This window comes from Brienomyrus brachyistius, chromosome 3, assembly GCF_023856365.1.
Source record: "Brienomyrus brachyistius isolate T26 chromosome 3, BBRACH_0.4, whole genome shotgun sequence".
NCBI classification, from domain to species: domain Eukaryota; kingdom Metazoa; phylum Chordata; class Actinopteri; order Osteoglossiformes; family Mormyridae; genus Brienomyrus; species Brienomyrus brachyistius.
In genome coordinates, this window is record NC_064535.1 from 29,092,849 (window position 1) to 29,113,743 (window position 20,895).

Genomic DNA, 20,895 nt, shown 5'->3' on the forward strand with positions numbered 1-20,895 from the left:
AGAATCGTTGGGCGGAGGGACAAAAACAGACGCAAGGGAACTGATAATTAACATCCTGGATCTGGAAAATCGTGTTTCCTTTCGTGGGACCATCATGGGAAAGAAGGACCCAAATCTGGATGCTGTGCAACTGCCAGTACGTCTGTGAAGTCTAATGTGATATTGGGGTTTGAGCGATCTGCACAAGCAGATGTAAAAATCAATATTCAGCTTAATTAGTATCACCAATCCATTCAGTCACTTTTCAGGAAGCATAAATTATTAAAGTAAGTTAAAAAGTTTTAACAATAACACTGGGTTCTGTATTAGCTTAAAGTAGTTAGAGTGGTGGTTCAGTGAATAGAATAAAATAATGACAATTATTCGTCCCTGTGGAGGAACTGAGTTTTCGCTTATCCCATCTTGCTCTTCATGAAACACACTGATGCGTACACGAGTGAGAGTGAGGTTGGCCAGCGCCCTGTTCGGGGACCCAAAAGGAGCGTCACACTGCTAGTGTTGGGATTTGAACAGGTGACCTTCTGATCAGTCATATCTGATCTTAACCGTTAGAGCCAGAAACTGCCCTAAGAGTTGACTCAGCCTGCCTAGGAGACACTCATCACCAGCAACCTTCCCCTGGCACCCAGGTCTTTGGGTAGCAATACAGTCGGATAATTACATGGGTTGTGGGTTCAAATCTTACCCCTTATCTAGTTCATATATGTGGGATGTGCAAGTGTTACAACCCCTGGAGAACTCCCCTGCCCTCCTCACCAGGTGCTGCTTGAGTTTGGGCATCATCTTTTTCAGAACACGGTCGTGATGCTCCTGAAACCGCATCAGCTTCGGAAAGCCAGGAACGAAGAACCCTGAGGAGAAACAGCCCACGGGTCAAATGATCTGATGGTAATTCCTAATGACGGCTTCAGTGAGACCGCGGGATCCGCCAGGTGTCTGGGAGACAGCCATACCGTGCATGGCGTGCTTCTGCCCAGACAGCAGCTTGACCAGCGCCCAGAAGGCATCCTCCTCGTTCATGTAGATGAGGAGCAACGCTGTGATCTGACTCATGCCCTGGCAGTAGCCCACCTCCTGCATGGAGAGAGGGGCGGGACATCACGCCTGCTCAATACGCCACCAGCATGCAACATCAGGAGCCCGGGATTTACTGGCCCCCCACATACCAACCACCACCCCCCCATCCCCTCCCACATCCCACACCAGACAGGAGACAAAGAAAACCCACCCAGGGCAGGGTACTCAGACAGCTCTACTATAAATATACACTAGTGGCTGAAATTGTGGAGACACTTCCAATTCTTAGAGACGGCAGAACTGAATTTCAGTGAGTCCAATTACTTATTTAGTCATCCAACGTCTGATATTTGTAATATTCTTTGATTGTTTATAAACATTATCGCCAATATTTGTGTAGTAATTTTTAAAGCATAATGCAACAAATGCTAGGTGTTTCCACAATTTTGGCTACGAGTATGTGTATATATATATATATGTGTGTGTGTGTGTGTGTGTGTATTTATTTACTGAATGACAATATTTATTTATTTAATTTTATCATATCGAATTTACTGTTTTTTCAACTTACAATGAGTTCATCGGAGCACAACCTCATCGTAAGTTGATGAATATCTGCAATATTCTTCTGTCATCATTAGGACGTGTGCATTCATTTTGGTTGACATTACCATCAGTGCTTTTTGGTACATTGGCAAGAGGACAGAGCAGCAAGATACCTTAGTGTGTAGCACTGTGGACCTCGGGGTTGAGGGTTCACTCCCTGCCCCAGGCTTTGTGTGCAACGTTTATATGTTTCCACCAGGTACCCTGGTCGCCCCCCCCCCAGGCCAAGAATACGCAGTGTAGACAAATAGATCCTCTCTACTGCCCGGAATGTTTGAGTATGTACTCTGCCATTGCCTGGCATTCCAGCCAGGATTGAAGAGACGGAAAAACACATTCCTAATGCTGTTAAGTGCCCCCTAGTGTCCATGCACGATGCCCCAGGGTAATAGGTGCTGATCCTACCGTGTTGTACACAGAGTAGGCCGTCAGGACGTGGAACAGGGCCTGCTGCCTGAAAGAGAATCACAAGGCTGGTGTGAGGCTTCACCTTCACAGGCGTTGTCTGAATCAGGCCCCCGCTGGCCTCCGCGCTCTGCTGCACTCCCCCCCCCGTCAGCCAGGTGCGAGCAACAAGGGAAATTCTACTCAACTATCCTCATAATTATCTTCCAAACTGTAAGTAAGATGTGCCAAATGTTTACATACTTAAAATTAATTTCTTGAATTAATTGGCCTGATCACTGCATCCACTGCCGAGCTGCAGTGACATCCAGCAGACATGTGTGGTCCTCATGTAGAGATGAGACAAGACAAATCATTAATAAAATAGAAACACCGACTAGTGTTTACAAGGTAAACACAAGGGATATTACAAGGGAAACCGCTGATTTCATAAACACATTTCATTTCTCAGTTTTATTTGTTTATTATTATTATTTTTTAAATCAATGTCTTCATCCAAAGCACAGATTTACAGTGTATTTTTACATGTACAGTCACCCTAGTTCACATTCATGAATTTGACATTCGCAGTTTAGATTATTCGTGAATTAGCCATGAGCATTTAAATGGGAATATTTTTGGAGCTTGCTGGAAGATAGCGGCAGCTCTTAGAGGATGCGTAAGCCAAAAACAATATTGAAAATGATTCATTTCACATAGAATTATATAACCTATAAATATTAGGGATACGTAAATATTAAAATCTTGGCTTGGGTATAGCCAATGCCACACTTTATCTGGGCAACCAGCCTCACTCACGTGTTAGCTGTCTTTGTGGAATCTATGCAGCCTTTCTCACAGAAACTTCTCAGCGCTGCTAATTTAGCATTTTTAATAATGGGTCCAAAACGTAGCGCTCCCGGGGTATACAGTAGTAACTTTGCATATACAGCAGCATAATTCAGATGGTTTGTATATTATACAAAAAAGGTCTAGATAGGAAATGACAAAGTAATTTAACATGCAAAGTGTACAGTACTGTGTCCTTAGAAATTGGTAATAGACTTTTTATGTTAGCGTTCAGGCTAGCAGATTGTTATGGGTTGACGTTAAGGGACTTATTCACAAATGTTCAGTTTTGCTGGGATCTTCTGCCTAACCCTTGCAAATGTGAAAGGGCTACTATACTTATTTAACAGAAGCTTTTGTCCAAGTGAAGATTAATGAGTAGAACCAGTCAGCATCTCTGCAACAGTTAGTGATAACAGTCTTGCTCAAGGGTCCACTGGTGTGATATGACTACTATGCCAGCCGGGGGATCTAAACCTCTAACCTTCTGGACATTGGCACAGATCCCTAACCCTACCCCCGCGAGCTACATGCTGCACATCAGGTCAAAAGCTCCCCCAAAGGTACAAGACTAAGTTCCTTTGTAGGTCTCGAGCCAACACGCAACATGCCACCCACCACTATGCATGTCTGCTCTGAGAGTCTCACCAGGAAGAAAACTAGACTTTGGTCAAGAGGTCTTTGCAGGAGACCCCCAATGACTACAATCATATGGCCGCCTGGGGTTTCTGCAGCCTTAGAGTGATGCAGATTTCACAGATTGCACAGTTACCCTTCTGCTCTGCAATATTCTGTTCATGGATGAAAAACCTATTTTGCGATAAGGAAAAAAGACTGGAAAAACAAACAGACCAGTAGAGGACATTTAACATTTCTCCTCTATTCTCCTGATATAAATCAGAGACCCTAACAAAACAAATACCTCTCCTAATTCTATGTCTCTCATGCAAACCATTTGAAATAAAATCTTATTAAAATACCAGGAAACAATATATTATAAAGCTTCTTTGACACCACAGTCATTCTCCAGCAAGGAAGACTCTCGATAATTCTTCAGAAAAGGTACTTAAACACTGTATGAGAGATAAAACGAGAACTTAACGGTCTGCCAGTCAGAGAACACCAGGCTGAAAACATGTCAAAGGAAATTGGTACATCCAGGAACTACAGTGAAGCAGCGAGACTCCATTCTTTTCATTGGCTTTCGAGCCGGCTTTGAAAGGAAGCATTCTCCCAGAGCAGACTTCCGTCTATAGCAACCAGCACTGTTGTCAAGGTAAAGTGGTTGGAGTTTAATTGACTCTCGCGCTCCCTAAATCTTTGGCCAGAGCAGGCATGGATACAGGCATCTCAGTGCAGCACCCCCTTAAGGAGCTGTCCTGCAGAGCGGTCTCGTGACGTCTCCGATGGCAACACGTTTCCATGACGGCGGCACTCACTTGACGTCATAACGATGCATGAACATGATATGGTCACGGTACGTGCGATTCACGTCCAGGTCGATCTGACGGATATCCGGCGAAGTCCCTCTTGCCCGTAACTTCAGCTTCTGCCGACAGAAGGTGGGAAGGGGGGGCAAGGGTCATGGTGAGTGGACAGGCAGCAGAACAGTGAGTGAGAATCGGTCAAATTGTTCCTAAGTTTATTAAGATGGTGTTTGCAAGGACATGAGTTTAGCTTTTGGTTCAATTTTAAAATTAGAAGAGGTCAGAAATGATTTAGTGGTGAATCAACTAAATATGTTGTCAACAAGCGTATTAAAACGACAATTTAATAAAATTCATCCATCACAAAAAGAATATGACAGAAACTAGCTGTAGCTAATTCCTCACTTTGAACCTTGGGTCATGACCCCCTGCCCCCATCTGCCTGAACAGCTGTTCCTGTACCTCATAAAAGTCCTTCTTCTCCTCCTTAATTTTGGGGATGTCCAGTAGGAGGCACCAGACTTGACCCCTGAGCTGCAGGGGTATGCCCTTGTAGATCCTCCTCACCAGCTGTGGAGGAAGAATCCAAACATTCTGAAGACAGGCAAATAGCATTCCGCAGAAGCCCCCACCCTCTCCTGACCCACACCCTCATCAGCATGGCAGCAGGGAGACTGAGCAAATGTTCTAACATCCTAGCTTTTATGAGATTTGAAATTCAAGGCCAGATCTCTCTGATGTGAGCATCACAGAGATGTAATAAAAAATATCTGCATAGTTGACATAGTGTCTCCATCCAAATGGCTGATGAGATACAGTATACAAGAAGGACAATTACAACTTTGAGACAATAATTACACAAGACAATTTAAGACAATATAATTACACAACCGTCATGAAAGCCTCCTTATATTGCTATGTATTACAACCAAGACAGAGTCCCAGTATCTCAGCAAGCAGTGGGGACAGTGTTGGACAATAAGTCAAAATGACACAGGACCCATTTGTTAGTACTGTAGACTGTCCCAGAATACTTTGGGCCACCTGCAAGAGGCTCATCATTAATCCTAACTGCCACTGGGAGGAGGCAACCGGGCCCTTCATTAACCCCGACTCACGATTTGCCTGCGTAACCCGGCAAACCTGCCTAATGACAAAGAGACCAATCACCATTCATCTCACCTTGTCTCTCCATGACTCCACCCACACCCTTCAAAATAGAAGAGTGATGGAGAAGTACCCAGTGACTATATAAACTTTTCCAAGGGCAAATCACTGGTTTAGTTTACGACTGGATCAGGATAGAAATACTCTGCATGCTCCGGTCAGATGTTCTCTGTGAACCACTTTATGGACAGATTTGTCCATCTGTAACTTCAGTATACTTGGTTATGGGATGATCTCTGGTTTCCCCAGTTTCTTCAATTTTTTATTATTTATTTATTTATTTGTTTATTTTTTTTTTGGGGGGGGGGGGCTTGATGGTTCAATTCTCACCCCCACTCTGCATGGGGATAGGCATGCTCTCCTTGTTGAGCAGCTGCCCTCTGGGTACCTCACAATCTGCACTGTTAGTGCCCTGCAATAAACTGCCATGCATACATTTCAAGCAAATAACAAAAATAATTCACCAGCTGTATGAAAAAAATCATAAACTCAGACTGAGTTTGGGAGAACATAAAGGGAAGTGCAGCTGGCAGGAGATTCAGTGGGTTAGGGGTAATAAAACCCTGACCCCCGATAAAATAAAAAAAAGCCCCAGAAAACATTGTACCCAAACACACATGAAGGCCCGGGGTAATCCCCATGACGGGTCCCTTCGCCACTGCAGTTCTCGTTGCCAAGATGGAGACCTTCTGCCGAAATTGGAGTGGGTGAAAAAGTACAGCTGACGATTTGCCCCCATCGCCATCCATCTGCATTACAGCTGCCAAGCAGCCCTGCCCAAAGAGCTCACTGAGGCCTTAATAGAACGACAACAACCGCCGCGGGATCGATGGCACCCGTGTCACTCGACAAACATCGATACTCGAAAACCACAGCTTCCTTATTGATTAAACTGGCTTCTGTCAGTCTTAAAACAACTAACAGTAAATAAAAGGCCAGTGGATGCCGGGCTGTTCTCAGGGATTCTGGGTAGAACCTCACTGGTTATGACGCCAGGCCCACATGCTCTTTAGTGGTTGGAGTCTGGGCCTGGGATATGAAGCTGCATTTCTGAGGGACCACGTACCTTTGCCCTACACTTACTTTCATTTAGCAGTCGCTTTTGTCCGAAGCGACGTCCAAGTGAGGCAAATAGCACTTTACAATGATACTTCCTGTCAAGCAGTCGACTAGGCATAGTGTCCACTAGACATAAGCTGAGCTAACAATGAATGTCGAGGTAGAATACTAAGCAGCACTGTAGCATGAGTTACTCTTGAGCATCTTACAAAGCAAGACTGTTCTATTACCAGAAGTGCACCATTTTATGTACATTTTCGGAACACAGGTTGTAAGGTAGCAGTGGCTTCCTAATTACGGCCGCAGCAGGCTTTCGTCACCATGGCAACAGGTAACTCTATACACATACAACATCCGTCACCCGGACAACCTCCATTGGCTAGCCTAGCTCGTAATCTCACTAAAGGGAAGATGGGCGTACGGGGTGTTTCAATATCAGAAGGCACCGGAAGGGGGTCTGTGAGAGTTCGGCCTTTCCCTGGGGGTGCTGTTACATATCAGTCGTCCAGGGAGGAACAGATATCACAATGGCAGCCATCCCCACTGGCATGTATCCTATTAAGAAGATGAATGCAGCAAGGACACCAAGAGCTCAAGGTGACGTAAAATGAGTACAAGGGAGCATGGAATACATGCATGACTGTCCTTCAGCTGTCAAATGTGCTGCGAACAAAACGCAGGTGATGTTTGGTTACCTTCAAAATTGAAAACTTTGGAGGGGGGGGGGGGGGTAGACACAGTGTGAGATCAGAACAGGCATACAGGCTCATAGACTGAAATAGGTTTAATCATAGTCTCTTAGTTGAAACGCTTTGAGGTAGACTAGTATCCAAAATAAAAGACTCTCTAAGTCCGGGGTCGGAATGCACAGGGCCTCGGTACAGCACACGGGCAGTGCATTCTGGGTTGCTATATTCTCCTTTTTCACTTTCCCACTTGTAGGCGCAAGTGGTCGTCACAGTAACCGGTTACAGCGACGGTTCGTTTTGTGATGCGGCTCTAGACAAGCAGTCAACGGCGAGGTAGAGACCACATTCTTGCAAATCATCAGGCTCTGGTTCCGTTCCAGAGAGAATCTCTTCTGAGCATTACCTCAGCAAGACGCTTAACCTGAACTGACAAACTCTAAACATCCGGCTGTATTAATGGGTTTAACCATGAGCCTGGGATGAGTAAGAACAGGAAGAGCAGACACAGCAATTAGTGCACCCTTGTTACTGTTAACCTAGATTGAAAGCCAAACTTCACACCAAGTAGCAAAACAATCCTACTCATGAGTGAGATGATTTGGTTTTAGCCAGTCTATTTAATGCTCAAGGCTCACAGCCTACTTTTCTTGTGGACAGAGAATTCCCCTAGGATTTCATATATTACATCCTGCAATAAGTCCCATTTTTGAAGAAACCATCTTTCATCGATGTCTCTTTTTAAACAGGCAGGCGCCGACAGAACCCATATAGAGCAAAGTGTCTCAATTAAGTTTTATAACTAGTTGCACACTCCCACTGAGTCAGTAACCATGAGGTATCAGCACCTCAGCCAAGTTCATAGCATCGTTAGCGTCACATTAGCATCACCGCAATACCTGGGTCTCTGTGCTTCCCGTTTACCTTTGGCCAGGCGCTGGACGGTAGCCACACATTAGGGGAGCTAGTACAGAGGTTCCTCTGTGTAAGGAACAAGCTACTTCTGTATTTACAGGGGAACTGGGAACAGAGGTCAGCGAGGCCCCTCTGCAGCCTCCATGAAAGTGCTGGCAGCCGTTAAAGGCGTATTCACCAGGGCACAGACCTTGACGCTCTTACCTTGTCACTGCTCTTGTACTTGTCCCAGTTCTTCAGCATCTTCAGCCATTTCGCAGTCCTCTCCACTTCCTGGTGCTTTTGCTAGATGGCGGAGTGGTACAAATCAGATTACGATACGGTTCCCATTTGACCCATTGAATGGAAAGCACCCATGTGACTATGAGGACATCAATGTTCACTGATGGACTAATATGGATCCTCAGAAGCCAGCCAATAATAGGGTTGCCAACTCTCATGCATCTGGCGTGACACCCAGGCTTTCAGACTTCCATGCTCATGCAAGAAATCTTATGGCAAAAGTACATTATTCCATTATAAACCTAAAATTAGCTACATGAAAAGCATTGGGGCAGTTTGCAAACCCTACAGACTATTTACAAGATAATAAAACTGTTGCGTACATGTAAATGCAGGCTTGTCTCGAACTGAAAATCTCACGCCAGCCAACTGACCAAAGTTGGCAACCCAGCAACTAACAATGCCTAGCCCATGCCTAGGGAGACTGAAGGCCCTGGTGTGGTGAACAGAGCTTAAAATGATCTATTGTCTTTGTAGAGATGAATAAATAAAAAGTCATTTGCAAACGCTCCCATTGGTCAACGAGCCGCATTCACCTTTTCTTCCACGGAGTCGTAGGATGGCAGCTCAGTCTCACTGTTCACAGAGAAGGAACACAGAGAGGTTACATAATCGCATGTCAAGGGCAAGGAGGTCAGTCATGCATTAATATTCATAAGCTCCGCGGAAGGGCTGAGGACAACTCGCAATTTTCAGAGCGCGAAATAAAAACGATGAGAGCTCCGAGCGCCGCCGCTCGCTAGCGATGATGAGCGGCGGCGTGATGGATTTCAGGGAAAGTGTGAGTCTCCATCCGAACACACTGGTCAGCAAAAGGTTGAAGTGGCTGATTGTGTGTGTGTGTGTGTGTGTGTGTGTGCGTGTGCGGCAACAATGATCCATACTGATTTATTCCACTGGCCAACAATTCCGTTATTTTTAAAATGTGATTATGTTCTGTTCTGCTATACTACTTCCGATATCCCATGGCAAACAAAAGATGTTTGCTTTTATGTGCCTGTTTTACTTTTTCATTGCCCACCTACATGGCTACTGTATTCTTGTTTTCCCACAGAGTTTTATGTCTTCCCGCCCACCCTATTCCCATCTGTCCCTGACAAGGGTAACCATTAACAAAAAAAGCACTCTTCCCCACATCATGTGATCCGCTGAGTCGCGCCAGCCTTCCTGCAGCGAGAAACCTCAGCTTCGTATCCGGGAAAGGTAAGCATCCGACTGTGAGCGCACGGCGAACAAAAGGTCAGCATCGATTTGACGAATCGGCAAAAGACATCACTTTCTGTCTGGGGCCCTACCAGCAGGCTGACTCAGGCATGAAGTGCTACACAAACAGGAAATAACACATTAAAATGTTCCATGCTTCCCGTTTCCTCCTATTCCCCTACAAGAGCCAAGTTAATTGGGTGAATAACCTAAAATTTATGGGCAAGAATAAATTCTCAGCCATATTAAAATGACTTTCTTAGACAGGATTAGAAAAATCCTGATCTTTAGCTTTGTGCTACATTTATGGACAACTAACCTAAACGAAGATCGAATTGCATACTTCTTGTTCTTATAAAGGTTGTGTCTCTAGCTATCTTGGATCTAAAAGACTTATATTTCCTCTTCTGGATGAAGAACTATCCTGCCAGTAAGCTCTGATTACAATCTGTAACCTTCTGTGGCCCGTTATCTGCTGTGAGTCTGGCTCGTCCCTAACCCAGCTGCTCAAACATTACTAGCTGCACAGCTTGAGTCTGGTAGCCACACCAGGTTGTCAGTACACTGGGGACCAGCTCTTGCCCCTCAGCTTCAGCCTCCCTTGCCAAACATGGATAAGAAGTGGGTCTGTTGCACTTCCAGCCCCATCTGGAAGCTTCTATGACTGGACAGCTAGGAGCGCAGATGCCAGCCCAAAAGAAAACATCAGGTCCTTCCTGTGTGGCGACCAGCACTCCCTCTCTTCTCAGACTGCCACAGGAAGTTTGGAAAATCATGGGGGGGGGGGGGTTGCTGGCCTCTCCAGTCTCATCAACCCTCCCCACTTTGGGTTTCTTCCCCAGGTTTTCTCCTCCTCTGGACACTTCGCCACTGGACCTTATTTCCCATATTACCACCCGGTGATCACGGCTAACTCACACCCTTCAGGCGGCGTTAGTGAGAACGCTACAACCAAAACTGGCAGAGCTACAGACAATGATGCCTGAGGGCATTGCACTTACATCCAAAAGACATGCACGAGATCACCTCGTCGCCTGCGTTGATAGACGCATTTCTATCAACAAATGATATAGCAGACAGGAAATGTGGAACATTTCATTTGATGAATTAGATATGAGTCTATCTGCAGCACAGAAGCACAACACAGTCACCCTCATTCTCTTGCTGGTTATCAGGAGGCGGCACATTTCCCGACATCACTGACCTGTTAAGCCTAGTTCATACTCCATCTGTCTGCATGCTGCCACGGTCCGTGCACAGTATAGATTTTGGATCTAGCAGACTTTTTGCACAGCGTACATCAACTATCCCTGTGCAAGGAACTGTACCAGTAAGTGGAATTTGCTGATGCAGTAGTATATCACTGCTGTACACATGCATTGATGCCAATCATATCTATCCACAGACAAAACTGGTATATATGCAAAAGACCATGTGCTCTAGAGGCATGGAAACTGGGCAGGGACTGGGGGATGTGTACCCCCCAATATTTAATGTGGGTTCCATCCATCCATCCATTTTCCAAACCACTTATCTTACTGGGTTGCGGGGGGTCCAGAGCCTATCCCGGAAGCAATGGGCACGAGGCTGGGAACAACCCAGGATGGGGGGGGCAGCCCATCGCAGGGCACACTCACACTCCATTCACTCACACATGCACACCTACGGGCAATTTAGCAACTCCAATTAGCCTCGGCATGTTTTTGGACTGTGGAGGGAAACCGGAGTACCCGGAGGAAACCCCACGACGACATGGGGAGAACATGCAAACTCCACACACATGTGACCCAGGCGGACTAATGTGGGTTCCTTCTCTGATAAATAGACCTGTTTTTAAATCATTATGTTGTGCCCCCCCCCCCCCAAATCACACTCTCTCCTACGCCTTTGGTGTGCTCAGCTACATGCAGGCCGTAACGGCACATGGACGAGTGAAGTATGGACAAGGCTGTAGCTAAAGCATTAATTCTACCTGAAATGCAGACCAACCCACACTATGAAAGGCTTCTCCTTGGGAGCAGAGAGACGGAGGTCAGGGGCGGCAGGGTCCACCTGCTGAACACTTACTGCAGGAAGCCGAACCTGTCGATCACCTTGTAGAGGTGGAAGTTGGCGTCCTCCCAGGGCTCCACCACGGCGCCCTCTTTCCCCTGCAGCGACAAACGGCATTTCAGACGCATTTCAGAACCTCCTCCTCATCTTATAGGGGAAAAGGCAATCTGAAGCTGTTCCTAGACAGTCTGTTGGTTCTGAACTGGACGCAGCCTTTATGTTAAAATACAGGTCAAAGCCTTAACCTGCAAGCTATGGTCCTCGGCTGGTCATGACCTGCAATACTGCAGAAGTAAAGAAATTCTCAATGCCAAAGATAAAGGTACACAGAATTCTAAGCACCAGACAACAGGGCTGTAAGGTCAGACAACATTCTTGTAAATGATTAAAAGAAATATTTACATTTTCCTTATTTAGCAGACACTTTGTCCAGGGATGTACAAGTGAGGCAAATAGCCCAGTACAGACACATGTGCTGTCAAGGACTCGACACAAGTAAAAGTGTAAGCAGTACTGGAGCAAGAGCTACACAGCACATTACAAATCGCTCATATTACATAACTTACACAAAATTCTTGTTATACAGTTACATGGCAAACCTTTCTCTAGCATGTTATTTGACTAAGCTGTCCACAAAACAAAACTGAAGTGGAAGAAAATGGTAAAATATTTCTATGTAAACAGGAAAGTGCGAGGATCTACTTTCTCACCAGGGTGGAGTGGAACACCAAGCTGGCCTGGGACAGCACTCCCTGTCCTGAACCCCAGGCTGTGTAGCCACTGAGATTGACTGGTCATTGGCCACAGAAAAAAACACTTAAAATTCCACAGTGTTATCAATTCACCCAGCTAAAGTTCAGGTGAAATGATGTGTCTGCTCATGAGAGCAACTGCAGGGTGCTCAGAAATCTGCAGCAATCCTGAGGCAGCTATCCTGGGACAGCCATCCTGAGGCAGCCATCCTGAAGCAGCTATCCTGGGACAGCCATCCTGAGGCAGCTATCCTGGGACAGCCATCCTGAGGCAGCTATCCTGAGGCAGCTATCCTGGGACAGCCATCCTGAGGCAGCTATCCTGGGACAGCCATCCTGAGGCAGCCATCATGGGACAACCATCCTGAGGCAGCTATTCTGGAACAGCCATCCTGGGACAGCCATCCTGAGGCAGCTATTCTGGGACAGCCATCCTGAGGCAGCTATCCTGGGACAGCCATCCTGAGGCAGCTATCCTGAGACAGCTATCCTGAGGCAGCTATCCTGAGGCAGCTATCCCGAGGTAGCCATCCTGAGGCAGCTATCCTGAGGCAGCTATCCTGAGGTAGCCATCCTGAGGCAGCTATCCAGAGGTAGCCATCCTGAGGCAGCTATCCTGAGGCAGCTATCCTGAGACAGCTATCCTGAGGCAGCTATCCTGAGGTAGCCATCCAGAGGTAGCCATCCTGAGGCAGCTATTCTGGGACAGCCATCCTGTGACTTAACATATCACTGTCACAGCCTCCCTGGGCATATTATAAAGATGCCCCCAGCTTTAAGCTGTAGACACCACTGGCACGAGTCAGTCTCACAATGAATCGGACTTTCATAAGCTCTACTTAACAGTTTACGAGGAATCATAATGCAGATGCTTCCTGGCAGCACCTCAAATTATTCCAGAGGTTTTGTTTGAAATAGGGTGCACATTCAAGAAGTGAATAATGTACTTAATAAAATCAGGCACTTCATTATGCATCCGGAGGTCCTTCTGTGGGCTCTCCCAGTGCACTGGAGATGATCACTGGCCAGGAACCAGAACTCAAATGCCAAAGATGTCATATTCAGTTCTTACAAGAAAAAACAAAGATGAATGTATGAATTGCCTTTTGTATTTATGGAATGTGCTCTGGACCGGAAAATAAATTAGGTCAATGATCCATGTGTCAAAAGGAGTAGCAACAGCCCAACCCCATACTAGAAAATCAAACCTGCAGACTTGAGTTAAATAAAACCAACAACTCTGGATATGTGATGTTTCAGCACTATCCACTGAACACCTGTGCTACTTTATATATAAATATTTTTTAAAACATCAGCTGGTCAGAATAACACAAACACAGAAACAGTGTGGAAGCTAAGTCACAGCATGTAGACAAAAGCAGTAAAATAGAACAGTCCCAGGTCATATGTAAAGCTTGTCTACATCCTGACATCCAGAAAAGGAAAGACAATGACACACTCATTTCATTCTAGACCAGTGTAAATCGCAAAAACAAATGGCTCCAAAAATCAGATAAAAACCAATTACTTTCTTCCCAAGAATTTGTATTCAGAAATAAGTTCATAAAAAAAATCTCTATTGAGAAGCAGGGATTCAACAGCAATTTCTTGTCCGTCTCAATATTTGGCACATGGATTTTAATCAGACGAGCCAAACGACTTTGTGGCTGGTTTGGAGATCAAGATCGTACAGAATCATCCCCATTATTAATCCCAGTAGCTGGGTGAGCCTCACTGGCTGAGTTGAGCTCTATCCCTTTGTTCCCCTCACCACAGTCCCTGGATGTTGTTAAATACCTCTGAGATATTTAATGACCGAAAAAGTTCAGCGGGAACCTGCGAGTTTATGTTCTTTCAACTCTTTCGTGCCAAAGACACCAATCGCTTAATTATCTCCCAACATCATTGCATATCACAGGAAAAGCTGCATTTGTCACCCTTTGGTTTATACAGTACATTATTCGGAACTGCTAATGATCACTGGGGACTGGATTGCAATGAATAACAGCCAGGGCTGGATAAAGTGTGCAGTAAAGAAAGGTAAAGAAATCGATAAGACCCAATAGAGCAACTATCAAGGTTGAACCGCAAACGCTGAATGAGGAACTTTTCTGTGCCATTGCAGAATGGGACCAAAAGGACTTCAGAAACGCTATGAGTCCCACAGACGTTAACCTTCTGTGCTTCCCCTCTGCCTGTTAACAGGCCGGCTTAACTGACTTTTCAAAAGGGTGGTTAGCTGGTGATTTCATCACAGACTGGCCCCCATAGCAGAACAGGTCAAAAATCAGCCAGGTGGTTTCCATTATGAAAGTCCGTCTGACCTTCCTTACCTCGCAGCAGCCAGGCAATATGCCTGAAACATTTTCCGAAAGAAAGCAGCACGAATCCTTCCAGTCACTTAATGCAAAGTCATGGCGAGACAGGGGACTGTTCCTTGAGATGTCAGTCCAATGAAGGGCACACGCTCACACACTACAGGAAATTTAGAGGGACAAATTTGCCTAAATGCATTGATGCGACCAAAATTGCATACTTCCACAGTATGCAATGAATTTCATAAGAAGCTTACTACCTGACCATTATGCAGTATGTCTGCACTTGGCCATAGTGAGGTCGCCATCTCGCATATTGACAAGAATGCCTACTGGCAATGTAGCTTGACCCTTGAGAAAGTTAAAAACTGTTAAAAACTATCAATGAAAAAATACGTATTTGAGTATTTGAGTCAACTTATATAACTAAGATTTGTTTTTTACTTTAATTTATACACAGATGGGCACTTCCTCAGCATCTTTACATAAATTTCTGGGCAAGCAACATTCTTCAGTGGCCTTGTGGGACAGCGTAGCTTCCATTGATTGCACACTTTGGATTTTTGCAAAATATTACCCATACTGAGGATTCAAGTACACTGCTCACTTCACATAGTGTATTTCCCCTACTGCATAGCAAACAAGTATGCAATTTTGGCTGCACCCCTTGTCTTTGGACTGTGGGAGGCAACCAGAGTACCTGCAAGAAACCGACATGAACGCGAGTACAGAATGGCACACAGAGAACAGGTGGTGTGAATCAAACCCACAATGTGCCATTTCACAAAACAACCGTATTAAATGCTCTGTGTAAGAAATCAAATTGTTTAACTGAACCGGATTGGGATTGTGCAGTCAGAACTCCTGGTTATCAGAAGGTTATTGATTTAAATCCTGTAGCAGAGTGATGACAGCACTGGACACTTAACCCCATTACCTATAATAACCTGTAATATTTAAATTAAAATAAAGAAAGAGAATTTAGTTCTTACACTATTACCCTATTGGCTAACAAACGTACTGTGTTATAATGGCCTATTTCACTACATGACTAACATTATTCTCATAAAGAGATGAAATATCTGCATACCTTTATCTTCTGTGCATTTCTCCTCCTATTCTTTCCTCATTTTTCTAAACAGGGCACCTGATGGCTGAGACCTTTTCTTACCGATATGTTTTAATTAGGCACTTGAGAATCAATACATTACCCACCCCCCAACACTGTCAGCCAAGAGTCAAAACTAAACAAATTCACCGTCGTGGCATGCAGACTAGATTTAAATTGTTAAGGATCCTGCACAAACCAGAAAAAATGCAACAATACATCTGTCGGACTCTACAATTACAGGATTATGAATGAAATGTCACACTCCGATTTTTCCGTGTTCGTTTGTTTTGTGGGGTTGCCCTGTGCCCCCCCATGTCACCCATACCTAAATCCAGCAGTGACTCCAGGGACACTGCCCGATCCATCTCTTTGATCCTCATTTGAACATCACTTTGGACAAAAGTGTCTGCTCAGTAAATGTAAATAATAAAACAGCTCAACATTCATCATTGTATTGTACTGTTTTTAACTGTGAACCTCTGGTTATTAGCGTTTTCCTAATGAAATACATGCTTTCATGATGACAGAGACAAAGCACAGACACTAAGGTTGCCTGACAATACGCAGCATTGTGTTCTGTGACCTCAACTGTGTGATGTCTAGCAAGTGCTTAAGAAAAAGCTCTTTTGATGAGTACTGAGAGGAGGTTTGTTGCAATAATGGCAACCCTCAGCAAAGATGGGGGGAGGAGGGGCATGCTCGTATCATGGCCCCAGAGCACTGGGCCGCGCTCCTCACCTGGTCATACTTGGACACGATATCCGCTCGCTCCTGATCCAGCTTGGCGGCTGCATCCAGTTCCGCGTCTGAAGCTGTTGGGGGGGGGGGGGGGGGGGGGGATTCAAAACAAACCAAAAAGCAGAGGGGTGTTAGCTTTAGTGGGAAGACCACACTGTAACTCAAACACCACTGTGTGCTGATGCCATTTCCAGAGGAACCTGACGTAGGATCACAGTCCCTTTGCAGTCCATACAGCAGAAGTGAAAAATAGCGATTTTTTCCTGTATATTTCCAGAACTAGAGCAATCAAATGCATTCCGAGTGTGTTACCAAGAATTTGGTGTATTAACACGGCATAATTTCACAGTCTGCATATAGCAGTGGGTGGTGATTCATGCTGTCATTCACAATTGTGCAGGCAAAAATAACCTCTGCCGCCAAGCAGTAATTAGGCCTCAGTAAGAATAATCAGCCAGACCCTTCTTGTAAATCTCTAATGAGGTTCTTCTCCCCACCTGAGACCAAACCTGCTGACTGGTGCCCGTTAACAACAGTAAATATACCACTCAAGGGAAGCCTCTTTCCCTCAAGAGTGCCACACTGGCAGATGGTAACTGCGTTTCCCTCCTTCACAGATCCAGCAGAGAGCCGGTGCTCCGGAGTTCCCCTGTTAGCCAGTGTCAGCCAAGGCGAGATGAGGCAGAGATGAGACCTAAGGTCGGCCTTTTATCTCCACAAGGAACCTCAACAGTAAATTAGCACAGATGTCACTTTCCCCCGAAATCAAGTAAAATTTAGCTCCCTGCTTGGTTTTTCTTCAAGCGCAGGGTCTCCGAGTCTCCTGAGCCACGCCGAGGAGGCCTGAAATGGCAGGACAAAACTGCCAGGGATGCGATGATGCCATCTTATCTCGTGGGGGCAAAAAAATGGGAAAAAATGAATGCAAATGGAATGGTAAGTAAAAGCAGGCACGGGGGTGTTTGGCTCACAAACTCTGCACTCATTAAAAGGTGATTTGCGACAAATGACTTGGCCAGTGATGGGTCACCCTTGAGGCAGAATGGAGGCAGGAGCTGATTCTGGACTGACACGTCCAAAACGGCTTCTGGGTGACACTGTAAACTCAAATTGCATCTTTGTTTTGATCGTGGTCTTCAACAGTGAATAGTGAGCACAGCTTTGACACAACAGAAACACATCCTCAACACACAGGTAATTAAAGACAAAATAGACTAGCCAATCATCTTCCAACCACTTATCCAGGATGCAACTGCGATGAGCCTGGAGCTGATGACAGGAAGCGCAGGGCAGACGGCAGGGAACACCCTGGACAGAATGCCTGTTATTACAGGAAACTCCTCCACGATGGGTAATTCAACTACACCAATTAGCCTAAATGCATGTCTTTGAACATCGCTTTGCTGATTTGCTGAGTTACATTTGGATGAGTGATTTTTTTCATATGCCTTGTCACACTGCACAGGCCCAGAGAGCTGTGTGCTGTCAAACCGCGGCTTCACTTCCTGAAACAAACCATCCACCGTTCCTTCGGTTTCCATCTCTTCCTTCATGAAGGTTACCGCGGCAGGGCGCTGCACGTGGCATCTCCCTAGGCGACGCCCGTAGCGTGGCTGCTGGATCACATGCGACTTTGTAGCTGACTTGTTCCTAATTTGCTGCCTGTTCAATGTTTCCATGGGTATCAGCCTCATCCAATCTCAAAAGAAAATTCAAAATTAAAAAAAGCCCCAGATTTAAAGGAAATTTTAAATTAGGTGCAGAACAGTAAACTGAAAAAAAGCAAGTTCTGTTAAAATGTTTGAGGCAGCAAACAACAGTAGTTTTGGACTAACTCATGTAGGTGCATGTTTTAATGTGTATCCATATTGCCTTTGGTACTCAGAAACAAGGCAGTCAGTTATCTGCCCATCACCAGCCTGGGTCCCTTCATTCACTCCTTATAGGTCTGTCCCACTTCCAATTGACATTTGAAAAACAGACATTTCCATCATTTTAAACAGCCTAACAAAAGTTAGAGGGTTAGCCCAAGTCTCTCTCGGTCCAGCTCATATGGTGAGAGTTAAGCTGCCTTGTGTGTTATTCATCCTTAAGAAGAGCAGAAGTTTCGCAAAAAAAGCACATCCAACTCCTTCCAGCTCCTCTCACTCAGCACCTGCATTATACCTGCAGATAAAGCAATAATGCAAAATACTAACAGTTCTGGGTCTTGGTCGCTGCTTGTTTCAGGATCCGTTTATATTCTTGAAAGGCTTTGCTTAGAACCACACCTCGGGCTTTGACATTCGACATTCAATGGCGGGAGAGCCAAGCCTACTTCAGCCACCTGCCGGCACAGCCAAAACCCGAGATATGGAAACTCGACCGCTGGTCATACTGGATTTGCACCGTGGGGAAAGGAGTATTTGCATTTTATCACTTCCACTAAGCCAAAACCCACTCCACGTTTCAGTGGCCAGAAGCTCAAATCAAGGTATGAACAGAGACTCAGAATCCCTCATGGTCCTTGCAGGCAGAACAGAAAAAAAAACTGTGTTTATCTGTCCAGCATGACATTCCACCAGAAACAGAAACATTTAAAGACGTCCCAAGGCAAAACCCACCATGATCCTGTGGTCAAGTTCATTTCATCCCAATATAACTGCAGAAAATGTTAATCAGACAGTTGCTGCTTTCCACTGATTTGGCTTGGGCGACTTATGGCCACGGCGATGTCACAACGCAAACTGCCATGATGCTTGTTTTGCTAAATGACGCAAGCTTAGTACACACACAGCTCCCTCTCCCAGCATCTGAAATAAAGAGCACCTTTGGTGTCCTGAGATACCACGAAGGCCCTGAATAATTCACTACGTCTTCCCGTACACAGCAGGCCACATTCCCATCCCACTTGCTTCCTCCGCTCCACGGCTCAGAGCGACCGTGGCACGGGCCGGTTGGGTTGGCGGCTAACTTGTTGAATATCAATGCGTCAAAACAAAGAGTTATTTTACAAGTCGGCTGGCTGCTTTTTTATGACAGGACTGCAAAACGGTCTCCGGGTGAAAGATGGTCCAATCTGCAATCCAAACACATGCAGCGCAATTTCAAGTAGGCAATGTTTTGGGAACGGGAGACATACAATGGGGAACTTGTCTCAAATGAAAGTTTTTTTAATCGGATTACAGTTTCCACGGTGCTGTAGACTGAAATTCCACCCTGTGAAAAGGGCTTCAACCCTTTAGAAGACTAGGGACTGTTCTTATTCTGCCAGCTATTTGTATTATAAATGGAAGCACTAAATTGTCTGACATTTGATGCACACAGAATTGCTTTTAAGCCGCATGTCGCTGTTCTTCCACATCTCCTCACTGCGAGCCACTTCATAGTCCCCCGAGCACGGTAGGGTCCCCGCCATCACACAAGCCCTCCTTGTGTATCCTGCCCGGCACTTTCCGCTCGTAAACCGGCTGTTCGGGCTGAGGGAGGCACCATTGACTCAATGGGCTCTCCTGTCTGTTGCACCACCCAGAAAACGGATTCACCAATGGAAGATATAAATGCAGAGGGACAAATAACAAAATCACCATACGGTATTACAGCAGCTCAAAGGAACATGCTGTAAAGCTCAAGTGAACGGAGTGAACAACCCTGCAATGACCATCTTTGCGTTGCGCAAACACTGAAGTGGCGTCAAATATTTAAATTTCAAGCAAATTTAAGCCTTAGATTATTAGAACACATTTATAATAATAAGACATGCGAAGACCAATACAGCTTTTGTGTAACTGTCATAAACCAAATCCTGCAAGATTTTGGACCACAAAACATGGGAAAGCCTGTCAACCCCACACTTTTGTTTCTGCACCACATAACAACCTCATGCACTGAAAACTCCTCATTGTCCCTCCAACCCTGCCCCCAGGAGCTCGCAGCCTGGTTCATTCTGTCGGACACACAAGAGATACGAATGTCAGAAATGGCAGGTAATTTGGATGCCAAAGCTTTTCCATCTTCAGGTTTGTTCAGGCGCTCCACTGGTCCACGCGAAGCTGAACTGAAAGTGCTCTTTATAACTAGTGAGGCAAAGTCACAGAGATCCTGAGTATTAAGGGTTTCTCCCTAGAAGGGAAAGCTAGGTCATACTGTAGGACACCATTAAAGGAAACATATGCACCCGAATTTCCCCCTGGGATCAATGAAGTCCATCTGATACTTTATCTTAATATATGTGGCCAGTTCTAGTAGGGCAACATTCTGAAGTCTCTTTGCATCACATTCAACCTCACTGATTTAAAATTTGTTCAACGACTTGGTGAAAAATCGCTTTGCGCAGGGAGAAATCACAAAAAC

General features: G+C 45.3%; 1 protein-coding gene across 6 annotated transcripts in view; it reads right to left on the bottom strand.

Annotated features, from left to right (window-relative positions):
* Window positions 1-20,895, bottom strand: part of LOC125738136 (USP6 N-terminal-like protein) — a 61,953-nt gene that overhangs the window by 13,445 nt on the left and 27,613 nt on the right. For all 6 annotated transcript variants that reach the window (XM_049006815.1, XM_049006810.1, XM_049006814.1 and 3 more), the window contains 9 exons: window positions 16,564-16,637; window positions 11,663-11,745; window positions 8,929-8,968; window positions 8,315-8,395; window positions 4,746-4,853; window positions 4,296-4,405; window positions 2,029-2,077; window positions 954-1,074; window positions 757-851 (listed from right to left, as the gene is read on the bottom strand). In XM_049006815.1, coding sequence (XP_048862772.1) covers window positions 757-851; window positions 954-1,074; window positions 2,029-2,077; window positions 4,296-4,405; window positions 4,746-4,853; window positions 8,315-8,395; window positions 8,929-8,968; window positions 11,663-11,745; window positions 16,564-16,637 — 761 coding nt within the window. The remainder of the gene's footprint in view (window positions 1-756; window positions 852-953; window positions 1,075-2,028; window positions 2,078-4,295; window positions 4,406-4,745; window positions 4,854-8,314; window positions 8,396-8,928; window positions 8,969-11,662; window positions 11,746-16,563; window positions 16,638-20,895) is intronic.